We start from the raw sequence: 16,130 nt of genomic DNA on the forward strand, positions 1-16,130 counted from the left end.
CCCCCCCCCCCCCCCCCCCGCTGTGAGGTAGGGAGGTGGTGTGAGTGTGCAGGATCTGTCCAGGGAGGACACCGAGACCTCGGGCCAGCCAATCTCACCGCATCCCTGCGCCCCTTCCCGGTAGAGCCGGCAGCCAGTGCTGCCCGGCCTCCGACCCCGGCCTCCACTGGAGCTCTGGACAGCTGTGCTCACCGCAGCCAGCGGAGAGGTGAAGGCCCGGGACAGGGCTCTTCATCCACCCTAACTGGGAGGCCAGCCGTGGCCCCATCGCTTCTTCAGAGGGCTCCTCTGCTGTGCTCGTCCGTCCATCTTGTACCCGTAAGGTGCTGAAAAGCACTTTCGGCTACAGCGTCTTGATTCAGTCTCAGGACAGCCCTGTGACTCTCAGGGGGCGAGGAGACTGAGACTCGGGAGAGGTCAAGGAATCTGCCCAGCTTGAGGAATCTTCTGTCCTTGAGGCCAGGACCTTTGACTGGGCACTTGCTCTACTGGCCTTCGGGTTCCACACGGGGGTCCCTGAACTCAGGACTTCTCCCTGCCTTCCAGAAACAATGACCCCACAGAAAGAAGCCTTCTTGGCATTTTGAAACTAAATCCAAGGTCTCAGAGTACCCCAAATCCATCTCTCTGTGTTGCAGGCTCGCGCACTGGGAGTGCTCTGGCAACCGGACGCCCAGCGGTCAGAGGGGCGTGAGTTCTGCGTCTGGGTTGTGGAACACAGAATGGGCTGAACTGGAACCGACCCAACCGGCAGCCAAAGGAGGTAGAGTTCTGTGGGGTACCCCTCCGCCAGTAGGTAGTGGAGGGCGGTGCCGAGGCTCCCCGCAGGACCTCCCACCCACCCACGCAGCTCAAGGGCCTGCCCTCTGGGCTCCACGCTCAGTGTTCCCTGCTCAGAGTTTTGGAGAAACTGCGAAATTTTTTATGGAAAAAAGTTCCATATTTTTAAATCTGTCAACTAACTCAACATTCTAAAGAACGTACAGGGTAACTGAATTGTGTGCGCAGGCTGGTCCCGGCCGCAGGTTGCCGGTGGGCAGCTTCTGGCCCACCCTTTGGAAGCACTGTCTTTCTAAACTGCCTGACTGGAGGGAAGGAATGGTGTCTTCATGCAGTTTTTCTTTAAGAACAAAAAAAGAAAACCAACAACTTAGAGATAGCCATCAGCTCTGCTGCCGGAAGAAGGGTTGACCTCATGACTCAATTCTTTATTTTATTTTATTGCATAGTGCTGGGGATTGAACCCAGGGGTGCTCTACCACTGAACTACACCCCAGCCCTATTTTTAAATTTTATTTTGACATAGGGTCTCACTAAATTGCCTTGGCCTTCAACTTGCAATCCTATCTTCAGTTATAACTGTGGGACCAACTGGAATATAGTGGATATATACTTTGAATATATACTTTTAAACATATATAAATGTGGGACATATATAATAACGCCCTGTGGTTTGCTTTTTCAATTTAACAATATAACTTGGAAGTCTTTCAGTATCAGTAATAGATGTTTTCATTCATTCTTTTTAATGGCAACATAGTATTTCATAGTATGGATTCATTATAATTTATTTAAACATTCCTTGTCCACGGACTCTTAGATTGTTTCCAACCCTGTCTTTGTATCATTATTGATCTGTGTGCATGCAGAGAGTCTTTCCAGGTAGAAGTTGTTCCTAGCAGTGAAATTGGCTGGTTGAAGAGAATGCACATTTAAACTATTATTTAAGCAGAGTTCTCTTTATTTATTGATGTCTTAGAGATTGTGCAGAAAAAGAAATTTAATTAATTAGCTTATTTAGTTTAGTACTTGTTTGGAGATAGTATATTTTAAAGGTACAACACTGAAAGTTCATGAAAGGTAACATCTCCCCCCTCTCCTGTTCACCAGCCCTCTGTTTTCCTTTGGGGATACAATTAATTTTGCCAGAATTTGTTTATTCTTTCAGAGAGAATCCATGTACCTACAGGGGGGAAAAGGATCTTTCATTTTTTTCCCCCTCTTTCAATGAAGCTTTTAGAAGCTTCATCTAGATCTTGGAGACTATGCCATATCAGTCATGTGCATTTTAAAGGCTGAGAGTCTTCCAAGTTTACTCTTTTTAAAAAACCTTGAATCAATTTATACTTTCTCTAATTGTTTGGTCAAATCATTTGTCTATTTTTCTGTTGAATTTCATGAATTTGTGAGGCTCTTTCTGCATTCTGACCTCTTGTTAGTAAATCAGGCATCTTGTTTCTATGTCTTCAATTTACCTCTTGTACCTTTTATGGTGCAGAACTATTTAATTTTTATGTTAAATTGGTGTCATTTTTCTTTGTGGCTTCAAGTTTTCTGCTTGTTTAGGGAAGCCTCCTATTTCAGATTTCCCTATATCAAAGTTTCCCTGACCTGCTCTTCCTCTCTCTCCTGTCTCTGCTGTTCTCCATCTACAGTACCCTGCCCTCCTGCCTCTTTCCCTTCCTTTGTGGGTCTCCCTCTGCTCTGAGACCACAGGTAGATGGGGTTTGCGTCTGCCCATGGGCTTCTGTAGCCAGTCTGTTTTCTTGGGCTTCTTAGGGATGCGCTCTCCCCGGCACACAGAGCAGAAGCGAGGGCGGTGCGGGCTGGATGGCCCAGTGCACGTCCCAGGTGGCCCAGGAGCAGCCACAGGAGCACTTGGAGGCTGGGGCGTGGTGGGGCAGCAGAGGGGCAGGGCGTCCCCAATGAGTACCTTCTGCAGGAGTGGGGAGTGGCATGTGTGATCAGGCTGAGCGGAACCTTCAGTCTGGCAAGAGTGGGGAGGACAGATTGAGTGGGGGTGAGAGTGGAGATAGAAACATCTGGTGACGATGGCGGGGAGAGGGTGAGGCTCTGAGCTGGGTAGTGGCAGTGAGCTAGAATTTAGTGATGGCCTGGACATCTGTGACGGGAGTGGAACAGACCAACGTGTGTTCGATTTTCTCATTCAACACTGGAGAGTCTGCGTGGCAATTCATGACTCAGAGGGGTTCGTTAGTCTACCCAAGGCCACATAGTCAGAAAGTGTCAGTTGGGGCCTTAGCTCTGCTGGGGTTACCTGGCAAGACCGTCGAGGACACCCTAGCTGTCTGTCTGGAGAGTCTGGGTGGTGGGTGGTGCTTTTTCTAGGATAGACAAGAACATGGAGAAGAGCATATTGGGAAGGTAGAAGCAGAGATGCCGAATTCCCCTTTGTACAAGTCTCATTCCTGGTGTCCGGGTGGCACCTGGGAGGAGACATCTAGCAGGTGGGTAACTTGACTCTGGGCGCTGCAGTGCTGCCCAGGATGTCGATGGCTAATTTGGAGTCATTGGGGTTTAATGGGCTGAGCGAGGGAGCTAAGGAGACAGGAGGGATCTCATGCAAAAGGCCCCTTCCTCCTACATGTGGCAGGAAAGCCAGTTCACATGGACCTAAGCCAACAGGAAAGTTACCGGCTGTCACAAGGGCCCCACTACGCTTGGCTCCTGGGTGGGTTCAGGGTTCAAGTGCTTTCCTTGGGACCCACGTTCTCACCTTCTGTGTTGGCCTTCCTAATGCTCCATGAGGTGGCCCCTGGCATTCGGGTTCCCCAAGAGGGCAAGGGGACCTGCAGGTGTCTGTCCACTGGAACGTCTTCTCCCAGCCACCAGCAGTGGTCTGCTAGGCCCCTCTACTCTGCCCCAGTGACAGGCAGTTGGATGAGGCTGATGGGGGGGGCAGAGGTCATGTGTCCATGTCCACCGAGGCAGTGGGTGGGCGGAAGTGGGGCTCTCCAGAGGAAACGCAGGGTGAAGGCAGAGTGGGGGATGGACCGTTGAGGAGGCTGCACTTGGTCTCCTCTGAGGGTGAGCCGAGAAGACACAGTAAGATGGCAGGATGGTGGGCAGGTCATGAGACTGGGGAGGAGCTGGGGAGGGAGAGGGGGAGCCGGGAAGGGGGCGTCTCAGAGGGAAACCACAGCAGTTGGGGTGTCCCATGCTGCAGAGAGCCAGGGAGGCCCCTTGGGTTTGGTCTTTTATTTTGAACCTGGCTAGGACCACCTTCAGAGGGCTCCTTCCCTGCCTGTCTTCCGAGTTGCCATCACAGCTGGGGTGGCTGGGTAAGGGCAGAGGTGTGGTCGCGAAGCCCCCAGGAAGCATGGGCGTGGGCTGCAATCAGGCCTGTGACTGGGGGGAGCGCACTTACCCTCTTAGGCTTCCGTTTCGTCTGGAGATGGACCCGTGGAAGGAGCTACCCGGAGGCCTCTCAGTTCTGAAACGCTGCCCCTCCGGGAGCTTGCCGCATCTCGTCACCCCTTGCCACCCGGCCAAGCCTCCACCTCCGCCTCTCGCTGGCCTCCTGGGTGCACGCCTCACCCAGCAGCAGTGTGAGCCCCTGTGACAGCAGAAGAGTGGCTTCCCGCCCTGCGGCCGCGCGTCCTGCGTGCCAGCCCCAGTGTCTCGGGAGTCTTCGGCTCTCCTCCAGCTCCCCCACTTTCTTGCTCGTTAGAGAGGCCACGCGCGCCCCGGCCTGGGGACCTTCACAGGGCTCTTTCTCAGCCTGAAGTCCCTGGCATCATTTTCTGGTCCCCATTCAAATGTCGCCTCCTGAGAGCCTTCTGCCCAGTCCCAACCCATCCACCTGTTCCCTCCCGGACCCTGTGCTCTAGGTGGGGTGGGTTCTCCCCTACAGTTCAGGTCTTGGAAGCTTGTTCCTGGTGTGGGGATGTGCCGCAGTCCGGCTGCAGCAAAATAACCGGGGGGGTGACGAATAACTTGTGTACGTTGATACAGCAGGAGTGGGAGCCGTTTATTGCAGGACAGGAGCAGTATTTATACATTCCACTCAGCTTATCTAATTAGCATAAACTAGATACAGCAGTCAACCAATCAGGAATCTCCACACTTAATGGCTCGCTTTTGTTACTTCTCAAACCACTCCCTCTGGTATTTTGCCAGGCACCATCCAGACTTGTTTACGAACTTTAACATTCCCCTGGCAAAATGCCAGGTGTTATTTTGACTTGTTTACAGACTCTTAACAGGGATGTTCAAGGGTGGGGTCCTCAGGGGTCCTACAGGAAGTAGTGAGGACAAGGGGCCTGCCCCTGGGAGGCATCAGTGTTGTTCAGTGGGACCCCAGTAGTTCCCTGGAGAGTGACCCATCCCGGTGCTTCCGTGTCATCTCTTCCTCTCGCATGTGCTTCTGCCAGGTGCCACCCACCATGACATGACACAGTCAGGGGCCCCAAATCAAAGTCAGTGCTGTGTTGTTTGGAATTTCCAGCCTCCAAAACTGTAAGCTAAAAACCTCTTTTCTTTATAAAGTACTCAGCTGCAGGTATTTCATTGTAGCCATAGAAAACAGGCGAATGCACCCTGTTTTATTTTCCTTCATGGCACCTGCTGACCTGGAATTATTTTGCATTGTTATTATTTGCTGCCTGCCTGTGTCCCCTCTCGTTAAATGTGAGCTTTGGCATGTCTTGCTCCATGCTATGCCCCAGTTGTAGAGTGGAGCTGAGCAGAGAGTAGGGGTCAGTGAAAATCGTTGGGGCAGCTCAGTGAGGAATGAGAAGGGGAAGGCTAACTGGAAGATAAGAATGTGGGAGGCTCCAGAAACCAGTGGCAGTTGCTGCCACGAGGAGGGAGAGAGGGGACACCTGCCTTCCTCCTGCATCTGTCTCACAATGGCCATCAGAGAAAATTTACTTGGGAGAACTTCTCCTGTAAACCATTTAAAAATGATATTCTAAATTATAGAAACGGATGTGCGTTCGCTTGGCCGTGCGAGGGCGATGAACAGAACAGTTACTGGTCCGCCTGGTGGTGCGGGTGGTCTCCCGCCCTGCTCTCCACCCCTTGCCTCCTTGGAGCTGTGCCTTTGGTATGGAAGGACAGTGCGTGTCCCCCTGTGTCCACCAAGGTTCACAGTGAGACATTTTCCCTGTAGTCTTGGCACCAGCGACACCTTGGGCTGCTCACCTTTGCCATGTGGGCTGTCCCCGTGCACAGGGTGTTTAGCAGCCACCGGCAGCTGTGTGACATCATTTCCAGATGTCCCCTGGAGTCTCCTGCTGGGACGTCTTCAGACGCTCCCCGCCACCCTGGTCTTCTTCACTCGTGTCACTCAAGCTTTTCTGATGAGTGAAGAGATTCTCTCTCACGGGGAAGGGGCTGTGGCCAAAGCCAGCAGGGGACACCAGCCCCCAGGCACAGGTGCAGGTTTCGTGGGAGGCTGGCACCTGGGTGACCTGCCTCAGCTGGGCAAGGAAGTGCTTCTCTCCCTCACCCTCGAGCCCCGGGCCCTGAGCCCCTAATGGAGTCAGCGGAGCTCCCGTTGCGTTCCTGCGAGGCTGCCTTCCCTCTCCCTTCCACCCAGGTAAGTGGTCGGGAGGAACCGCTTTCTCTTTTCACGTCTTCAGGGACTCACTGAAACATTTTGCGGTTTATCTTCTGTCCGCCGCTCGGCCGATGCTCTTATCTACCTTAGCGCAGACATCCCTCTCCGCAGTCCTGAAAGTGCGTTAATTCTGTCTTCAGAGGCTCAGAGAGGTTAAGAGACACTCACAAGGTCACGCGGAATTCCCATCCAGCTTTGGAGAGGAGTCCAAAGCCCGCGTTCTTTCTATTGACATCAGGCCTAAGTGGACATAAGTGTGTGCTGCTGGGAATTCAGAGGGGAACTGAGGAAGCTTTTGCCAACATCTGGAAGGAAGAACAAGCATCCTAGCCTAGAGTAGAACCTCGTACTATGAGAAGACATGCTTCTCTGAAAAAATAGCTAAAATATAAAAGGGAGAGTGTAGCCAGTAGGGGTAGTGAGGGTCATTGTATGTAGAATGTTCCAGAAAGTCTTCCTCCGAGTTCAGCTCTTCAGGTGGCCTTGAGGCTGATGGTATTTGAACAGGTGACAAAGGAGGCGAGTGCCCAGGACCTGGAATGGCTTACGCGGGGATGGAGCTTTCTGGGCCGCGGATCCTCTCCTGCCCTTTTTGGTATTCCAAACTGGAGAAGGTGCCTAATTATGAAAAGCGGCTGAATCAATGTCAGTGTAAAAGTGGATTCCTCAAGGAGCATCCGTGGACCTCTGCAGTGCGCAGATTTGTGTCCTGTCACTTGTTGGTCTTTGGACAGTGCTCGGCGTCCTGGTCGGGAAGGCCTCTCACAGTCACCGGCCCCCACCGTTGGGAGCGTCTGACCTGAGGATGTGCAGCAGGATGGTTCAGAGAGGAGGTAGAACCAAGGGGAAGCGAGGTGGCCCGGGGTGGTGACGCTGTCCTCCTGGGCAGTCCCACACAGCCCTCCTCCACGGGCAGAGTTGGTATTTGAGCACATTCTGCTGGCACCGACTGCACCCACATGCCCACCTCTCTGCAGGTGCAGCACCAGCTGTGCCCTGCACGGCCACCATCTCCTTCCACACTCCTCTCAACCTGCTGCGACCTGAGCAGCACTCTTTGCCAAGGGAGAGGGACTGCCCAGCGTTGGAAGGAGATGGGCACCGTGCAGGGCACAGTCGGTGCTAGCCAGAGGGCACTGCCTGTGTCAGTCTGAGGGGTCGCTGTTGCACATCTCCTGCAGCCTCCTCCCAGGTTTCAAAGAAAGCTGCACCGCATTGACAGCGAAGGTCTTTGCTGAACCAAGATTCCATGCATCTTGGGTCCTAATGACCTTGAATCATTATGCAAATTACCATTTTGTGGACTTTGCTTTAAAATATAGATGAATCTATGACAGATTGGCATGAATTTTGCTTAAAACTTTGATACCCAGCGTTGGCATTTTAAGTGGTGAAATCCACCAATTCAGAAAGCTCCACCTTCCAGGACGAGCCCTTGCAGAGCATTCGCTGGGGCTCGCTTCATTTCTAAGGGGGTTGTTCCCAAGGCCCTCTCCTTGTGACATCAGGGTCTCTGATTCTGTTTAGGGTTGTGCTGGGAGAGGCTGACCAGATCAGGGCTGGGGGTCGGTGCCGGGGCTGGAGAGCAGGACAGGGTGGATGGGGACGATGGGCGGGGCGCGAGGCCCCAGCACCAGCGCTTCCCGGCCACACAGCAGTCACCTCCGCCTGCGTGGCTCTCCTCACGCCCACGGTGTGTGAACTCGGGTTATGTCTGAGCGTGTAAAGGAAACTGCTACAGGACTCACCCTGGTAGGGGTGGCTGGCGTGGCCGGCCCAGCGGCTCCACAGCTCATCGGGCTTGGGCTGCTGGGGGGTCCTGTCTGCATTGTGGGACACTTCAGCTGCCAGGCCAGAAAACGGCTGCTCACCGTCACACGTGGGTGTGAGTTCCCCTGGGAGAGCGGGAAGGAACAGGGCCAAAGCCACAGCTCTCCACACCTGTGGGCTGGGCCTGATGGCCACCAGCCTCTGCAAGCCTTCCCTAGGTGCCGTGGCCCTCCATGCCGGTCAGCTCTGTTGGTGGGGAGAGGAGAAGGGGCACCGACGTAAGGACCAGCGCCTGTCCTGCTGCTGCGGGACACCCTACCTTGTCCAGGGGTCTCCTGTGGTTCCCTTGTCCGTCTGTCCATCACGCAGTGAACGCCACTGGGCGCAGCCGCTGTCCTAGATCTGACCAGAGTGTCCACAGACCAGGCCGCCTTCGTCCTCACGGATTCTGCAGTGTTGAGAGAGAGAGAGGTCAACCTGATAAACACCGGAGCACACCCAGAGAACGTACTGAAGGGGCCAGAGCCGGGCTGTGCGGGAGGCCGGGGGAGGGTGGCGCAGCGTGCCCGGGGAGGGCTTTGCTCACCTAGGCGTGAGAACAACCCGCCAAGCTATGTGGGGTGAGGGCATTCTGGGCACAGGTCAGCAAGCGCAAAGGCCCTGGTGAGGCCTGCGTGACGTCTGGAGAAACAGTAGAAACAGTAAACCAGTGCGCGTGGGGCAGGAGTGAGGGGGCGTTCATTCTGTGCTTGGAGCCGTCGTGGGGACCGGGCCGGACCCTGTGGGCGCTGCGGGTCTAGGTAGGAACTCTGGAGGGCAGTGCTCCTGTCCCCACGCTGGCTGCCTCGTCAGGCTCACTCTGCTACCTGGGCAGAGTGGGGGAGGGCCCAGCAGGTGGACTGGTGGCAGCTGTCCTCATAACCTGGAGCCTGGACTGGGCGTGGCGGCTGAGATGTGGTCAGACGTGGTCAGGTTCTGGGCAGGTTGCTGGCCCAGACTGGGTGTGGGAGAACGCGAGGCATCGGGACCTGGGCTTTCGGGTCTGAGCTCCTGGAGGGCAGGAGCCATCGGCGAGGCGGGGGGAAGAAGTGAAGAGTGGGTTGGCTGTGCACACACTGGACGCAGGAAGCAGGCGCCCCAGGCCCTCCTGTGAGCAGGGCCTGTCGAGCAGCCTCTTGGCCTTAGGGTCGTCCCAGCCACTCGGGCAGCTGTGCCAGGGGGACTGGAGTGGCCTTTCACCTCTGGGATGGGCTGGGATCCCGGGTCAGGGCAGGGGCTTCCCAGAGCCTGCTGTGGAAACCTGGCCTGAGCCCCTCCCTCCCCTGGGGAGGCCCGGGAGAGACTGCCTCACTGAAAAGTGTCAGACTTGCTAAACGCTTGTTAATTCATCCACAAGTAGGGGACAGTCCACGTGGAGGGGGACGCAGCTGCAGCCAGCCCGGGCGGGGGCGGGGGGCGGGGCTGGTGGTGAGAAGCCCGGACCTGGCCCAGGTCAGGCTGGCTGCAGAGCCCGTGCCAACTGCGCTCTTGACCCGTCCACCACTGAGCCCCAACCCCCGTCCTGTACTCTTGGATTTTGAAGGGATTTTTTACAAATTAGAGTGATTGGTCCTTTATCTGTGATGTGAGTTGCAAATGTTTTCTGACAGTTTTTCCATTGTCTCTTTCTCTGATCGCTCTGTTCCCCTTGTGCAAGGCAAGTCTGGAGTAACAGGCTTATGTGGAAGCTTTATTTTGAGCACCAATTAATAATTTAGTTATAAGAGCCCACAAAATCCAGAGCTTGCCAAGTTACAGGAACAACTTCCAAAGACACGGGTGGGCAGTGCACTTATGGAGTCTATTCGTGGTGCAAAGCCGGAGTAACGAAGAAGTTGGGTAACCGAAATCAACATGCAGAGGGTTTTAACAGCCTGGAATCAGGAGCTGAGTGTACAAAATAAAATTTAGTAGAAATAATGTTTTGTATTTAGGGTTAAAAACATTAATTCCATATGTTCAAGATGGGGGACATCTGCCTTCCCAGAAATTCGTGGATGTATTAACTTGGGTCTTTGTAGACCACACACTTACATAAAGTACAAGAAATGCTTTCCTAGAGCGACTCAGAAGGAGATTGTCCCGATCATGGAGAAAGCGGCCCCTCTGGACCTACCCTGACCAGACCAGAGAAGCATCTGCAACTTACATCAGAGATGAAGGACTGACCATCTGTGCCGGCCTGGGGACACACATCAGGGGCCACCGTCTCCGTGAGCAGGCACCAGCGGATGAGTAGAGGGTGGGAGGCAGACATTTCCCGGGACTGGTCGGTCCTTCTGAGTGGGGAGGCCACTGCTTGGTGCAGCCTGGAGCAGTGTGGGCAGATGGGCCTCTGAAGGGCAGCTGTCCAGCAGGTGTTGTGACCCCTGCCAGGGGCAGGCCTGCTTCTTCCCCTGTGGGCTCCTGTGGCCATGGGTCCTGGGCAGAGCCACAGGCCCGCTAGGAAGGGGGTTGTCCTGCGGCTGAGTGGAGGCGGTTTGGGCCCCGGTTTCTGTCATGTGGCTTGCAGGACTCCGTCTTTGCTTCTTCCTGGTGTCCTCTGTCCGTGGAGAACGAGAGCAGGCGGGGAAAGGGCTTTTTGGCTGACTGAAGTAGATGAAAAGTTTTGGGGGAACTTGAGTCTGTGGGATCTGACATGGAGCTGTGTGAGGCTTGAGTGGCAGCCAGGATCCCGAGCCCGTTTCCTGAGCGCAGAGTCTGCACCTTGCAGTCTGTGGGCAAGACCTCAGATGGGCCTCTGCTGACCCACCTGTGGTCAGTGCCGGGTCCTCGTCCTCCCTCCCACGGCTGCTGAGAGCAGTGCAGCGTCCCCCATGGACTGTACGTGACCCCTGCTTGGGGAACCCAGAACGGCTCCTGCCGTGATCTTGTCCCATACGTGCAGGAATCAGCTGAGGACAGGGCCCAAGTGCCGACTTTGATTCTGTGGGTCAGAGTGGCTCTGAGCTTCTGCACCTCTGGTAGCTCCAAGGTGGTGCCACCTCTTCAGTTCAGTATCCCCCCCGAGAAGCAGAGTCTAAAGCAGCACTCTGCAGTGTCCCCCATGGACACTTGTAATGGGGTCACTGCTCCCACTGGCTTGCTCAAAGTGCAGATTCCCAGGTGTACCTGATCTCCAGGACAGGCATCTGTAGTGGTGGTACCTAAAAACTGGCTTTTTGAATTGGTACATCAGGTGATTCTTAAGCACATTAAAGGTTTTGAATAACTGGCTTTGGGGAAATGGTTAGGCCGGTGGTGAGTCATCTTTCTGTTACTATAATGAAATACCTGAGATAATCAACTTCTAAGGAAAAAAGGTTTGGGACTGAGCATGTAGTTCAGGGGTAGAGTACTTACCTAGTACACATTGAGTCCCTGGGTATGACTCACTCCTCCCAGTAGCACCAAGTGGAGGCTGAGCCTTTAGCACAGGGGCCTTTGGGCTCTGCAGACCCAAACTTTGGGCTGGAGAATGACCCCCAGCACTGCCCAAAATCAAAAAAGCCAGCACAGTTGTGCATGCTCTGTCCAGCTTCCTGCTGTCCATGTTGGTGCTGCCGTTCATGATGACAGGCTCCCAGTAAGATGGGAGGCTGAAACAGGATGATTGCAAGTTTGAGGCCAGCCTCAGTCACTTAGCAAGACCCTCAGCAAGACCCTGTCTCAAAATAAAAAATTAAAAGGAATGGGGAACTGGGCCCGTGGTGCATATTAGTAATCCCAGCAGCTTGGGAGGCTGAGACGGGAAGATGGCGAGTTCAAAGTCAGCCTCAGCAAAAAGCGACTCAGACTTTTACTTTTATTTAGGGACAGAGTCTGAGTTACTCAGACAAGTAACTCAGACTCTGTTCCTAAATAAAATACAAATCAGGGCTGGGGACGTGGCTCAGTGAAGCACCCCTGGGTTAGATGCGCAGTATGAAGAAATGGAAAAGGGCGGAGGGTGAGCTCACCGTGGCTCTCAGTTCTGGAGGTGGCCCGCAGCAAGGCAGTCTACCGTGGTGGAGCAGAGATGGTCACCTCAGGGCAGTCGGGAGATGAAAGAGGAAGAGACGGGGGTCTTATGGTCCCCTCCAGGGCATGCCCAATGCCCTAACCCTCCCATGAATCCTGCCTCTGGAAGGCTGCACTCCTCCCAGTAGCACCAAGTGGAGGCTGAGCCTTTAGCACAGGGGCCTTGGGGCTCTGCAGACCCAAACTTTGGGCTGGAGAAGAAGTCCTCAGGCCAGAGTGAGTGAGCCACACACGGGGAAGGGAGCACACCGGAGGACTGGCTAGAGAGGCTGGCTGGGGGGCTGGCTAGGGGCTGGCTGGGGGCTGGCTAGGGAGGCTGGCTGGAGAGGCTGGCTGGGGGGCAGCCTGGGACTTCCTGGCCGAGCCTCTGCTGCCTTTCTTGCAAGCTGCATGCAGATATGTGTGACGAGGCCCCTCCTGTCCCGGTCCTGTCTTGTTTCTGCAGCCGTCCAGCATGCTGTGCCCACCCCAGGCTGAGGCACACCGACCATGAGCCTCAACTCCTCCCTCGGCCACAGGAAGGAGCTGAGCGACCTCCCCGCGGAGGAGAGCGGGCCAGGGAGCAGCGGTGTCCCCGAGTTCGTGGCCATCGTGGTCATCGCCGTGTTCGTCTGCCTGGGCAACCTGGTCATCGTGGTCACCCTGTACAAGAAGTCCTACCTCCTCACCCTCAGCAACAAGTTCGTCTTCAGCCTGACGCTGTCCAACTTCCTGCTGTCGGTGCTGGTGCTGCCCTTCGTGGTGACGAGCTCCGTCCGCAGGGAATGGATCTTCGGGGTCGTGTGGTGCAACTTCTCCGCCCTGCTGTACCTGCTCATCAGCTCGGCCAGCATGCTCACCCTCGGGGTCATCGCCATCGACCGGTAAGCTGGCCTCAGGGAGTGCAGGGCCATGGAGAGGCAGGTCCTGGTCCCCGACTCAGACTCCCAGGCCTCGCTCGGGGCAGGGTCCCGCCATCTCCGCTGCTCTTGGCTCCTGGCCCGGAGCCCTGCTTCCTTTGCCTGGGTTCGGGTGGACAGTGGGCCCCGTGTGACACCCGGGTCCCCGTCATCCAGGGCGGCAGCAGTGTGCGTCCGTTCCATGCAGTGTTCTCCGTGATGTTTACGAGTGACGAAATTGCCCGGTGACGGGTTCTCAGCATGGTGACTGCAGTTTTTTGTAAGCTCCATTGCTTAAAAGCACAAAACAGAGACCGGCCTGGAAACCGCTGACCCTCCTTTTCCCCGGGAACGCGGAGCCGAGGAAGGACAGGTGCAGCAGGCTGGGCCCATTCCTCCCGACGTGGCCCGCTGGCTCTCACTTTGGCCATGGCCCCAAGGGCCCCCTCACTCCTTCACAGTGCAGGACGGAGGGGCAGCAGGGGACAGGACAGCCTGGGCAGTGCAGACAGCGGCACCGGGAGCGGCTGAATGTACTTGGTTCAGCGGGGACTGTCCCTGCTGGCTCCTCTGGGCCCTGCAGGTGCTGCAGACCCCGCTGTCCTGGCAGAGGTGGCCGGCCGTGCAGGTCTCAGCCCCTGGCCAGGATTCACCTGGCCCTTCACTCCCCACGTGGAGAAGGAGGGCGGGTCAAGGTTCGTGCCATGTGGTCAGTGGCCGGCAGACCGGGGTGTCCTCACTGGTGCCAAGTCCCCAGGCTCTCTGGACCCTTGGGTGTTTGGTGGTGTGTGGTGGTGGACAGTCCGTCAGGAGCACAGGCCTCCCCTGGGCGGACTCCTGTGGGCCCTCTGCACAGGGCGAGGATGGAGAGGACGTCCGGACAAGGAGCCCGCCAGCTTCTCCACATGTCTGGTTTTCCCAGTGATGAGATAGAGAGTAAAAGGAGCCGTGCCAGTGACCTGATCCGCCAGGGACAGTCCCTGATGCTGTGTTTGCCTCCAGTGGCTTTGGGTGGTGCACAGTCGATTTTGAAATAGGCTCTGCACACATGGTTTTGTGGCCTGTTTTGTCATCTTCCATGGTCTGCAGCTTCTTTGGGGTGTGAGGTGCTCCCTCAGTGTGAGGTGGTCCCTGGGTGTGAGGTGGTCCCTGGGTATGTGGTGCTCCCTAGGTGTGTGGTGCTCCCTGGGTGTGAGGTGCTCCCTGGGTGTGAGGTGCTCCCTGTCTGTGTGGTGCTCCCTGTCTGTGTGGTGCTCCATGCTGTGCATGGCCGTGCCTTTGAGACTCTGAGGTTTCACGGGTCACCCTTCCGAGGGGTGTGTCCCTCGGAATTGGCTCATTTTCAGGGAGGGAGACGGTGCTTTCCTGCAGCACCTCCGGGTGTGACAGCGCACAACCTCCGAGACATTGCCAGCCATGCCCCCAGCCCACTCGCTGAGAACCCCAGTGAGTGGAGTCCACCAGGCTGCTCAGTGGTCACTCAATCTGAGGGCACTGGGAAGGAAGGGCGGGAGAGGCCGGGGAGAGGGAAGAAATCCGTCAGGCTGGGTGGACAGACAGCCCACAGAGCAGAGGCAGTCGGTGGAAAGAATGCAATGACAGTCACCAAACCCGCGAGTGGAAGCCGCCAGCAGGGCTCCCCGTGAGCAAGTCACTGCTGCTGGGGGTCACGTGTGGTCACCTCGATCGGAGCCTAGGTGGCTGGGCTGCTGGGTGGCCTTCCGCCCACACCGTGGGCCATGACACCCGTTCTGAAGACGGCAGCTCTGAGGACAGGAGCTCTGCTCAGGATGAAGGTCGCTGCACTGTTAGGGCTCCTTCGTGGGGGGCAGCCGAGTGCTGCTGCAGCTGGGAGTGGGGACGGCTGGCGGGACAGTGCTGTGGCCGTGGCGGGGGCAGGCCACACCTCTGGAGCTGGGCTCCTCACAGGTCCTCCGTTACTCAGGACAACCCGAAATCCTCTTTGGGGTCTGAAGGGCTGTGCAGGCTGGTGTCTGAGAAGGACGGAGAGCCGCAGGGGACAGCCCACTCCCGGGGCCCGTGTTGACTCACAGGGGACAGGGACTTGCTTTTGTTCCGTTTTTCTTTGAGCTTACAGGAGCTTCGGTTTAAATCGGAGCTTCCAGTCTGCTTACGATTCAGGGCACATAGACCAGCTTTCAGTAGGAACGTGGGCGACTGCCCTCACCTTGACAGGGCCGTGGATTGCTGCACTCCAAGGCCTATACCCCCCTCTGCAAATCAGGACTAAAAGCAAGGTGGCCCCAGGGCCTGTGGCTCCTCAGGGGAAGGACCCGAGGGCCTTCCTGCCTCAGAGGCACACTCAGGAGGGAGGGGCACTGTCCTGTTGGGGCGCTGCCAGTGGCTGGACCTCGTCAAGCAGTGACCTAGAGCCGTTTGCTACAGGCTTGCCGTGAAGTCGTGACACGGCGGAGTGGAGGCCCGCAGGACAGCCCGGCAGAGGACCGCCTGTTGGCTGCAGTTATTGTCATGACTGCCGGAGCAGGGTTGGTCCAAGGAGCCAGGACAGTTAGCCTGCAGCAGCCTGGTCCCCCACAGCCAGCTGACACCCCCGGGGTTCTGAGGGCTGACACCCCCAGGTTCTGAGGTCCCCACTCTGTAAAGAGGTGGAGAAAAGCAGGAATCTTGGCCCGTGTCTTCCGAGAAGTGAAGGAATCTTCCTGGAAGTGTCCCCATCCCTCCCTAGCCAACTCCTTCACATTCCTGTTGCCTGGATGGCGTCATGCAGGTCAGTGGCTCAGCTGGGCACTCGGCAGGGGAAAGAGGACGCACAGCTGCTTGAGTTACCCCAGGGCTCAGAGGGCCCACTGTCCCCAAGGGTCACGGGAGAGGGCCGGGGGCAAGGGGAACAGGTGAGAGCAGGCCCTGCCCACTGCCATCTGCCTCTCAGGCTCTGAGCCATCCACTCCTAGGAGCGGGCCTGGCCTGGAGGTGGGCATGGGGGTGCTGCTTCCCGCTCACGAAGGAAGCGCCGCAGCTCTGGGGGCTGAGCTAGAACGTGGGGAGCAGAGCCGGTGGGAGCAGAGCCGGTGGGAGCACAGCCCCCAGAGCTGCGGCGC

General features: G+C 56.5%; 1 protein-coding gene across 3 annotated transcripts in view; it reads left to right on the top strand.

Annotated features, from left to right (window-relative positions):
* Positions 1–53: 53 nt before the first annotated feature.
* Gpr161 (G protein-coupled receptor 161) overlaps positions 54–16,130 on the top strand; it is a 31,221-nt gene continuing 15,144 nt past the window's right edge. Inside the window, exons 1-2 of one of the 3 annotated variants that reach the window (XR_007350064.1) lie at positions 54–763; positions 12,618–13,035. Coding sequence is in view for 2 of the 3 variants with exons in the window: in XM_015491875.2 (XP_015347361.1) it covers positions 12,662–13,035 (374 nt within the window). In the remaining variant the exon portion in view is untranslated. Of the gene's footprint in view, positions 764–9,869; positions 10,387–12,617; positions 13,036–16,130 lie in introns of those variants that run through there. The other 2 variants (XM_015491875.2, XM_048810078.1) reach the window with 2 other exon arrangements.

The sequence above is a fragment of the Marmota marmota genome, unplaced genomic scaffold (assembly GCF_001458135.2).
Source record: "Marmota marmota marmota unplaced genomic scaffold, marMar, whole genome shotgun sequence".
NCBI classification, from domain to species: Eukaryota; Metazoa; Chordata; class Mammalia; order Rodentia; family Sciuridae; genus Marmota; species Marmota marmota.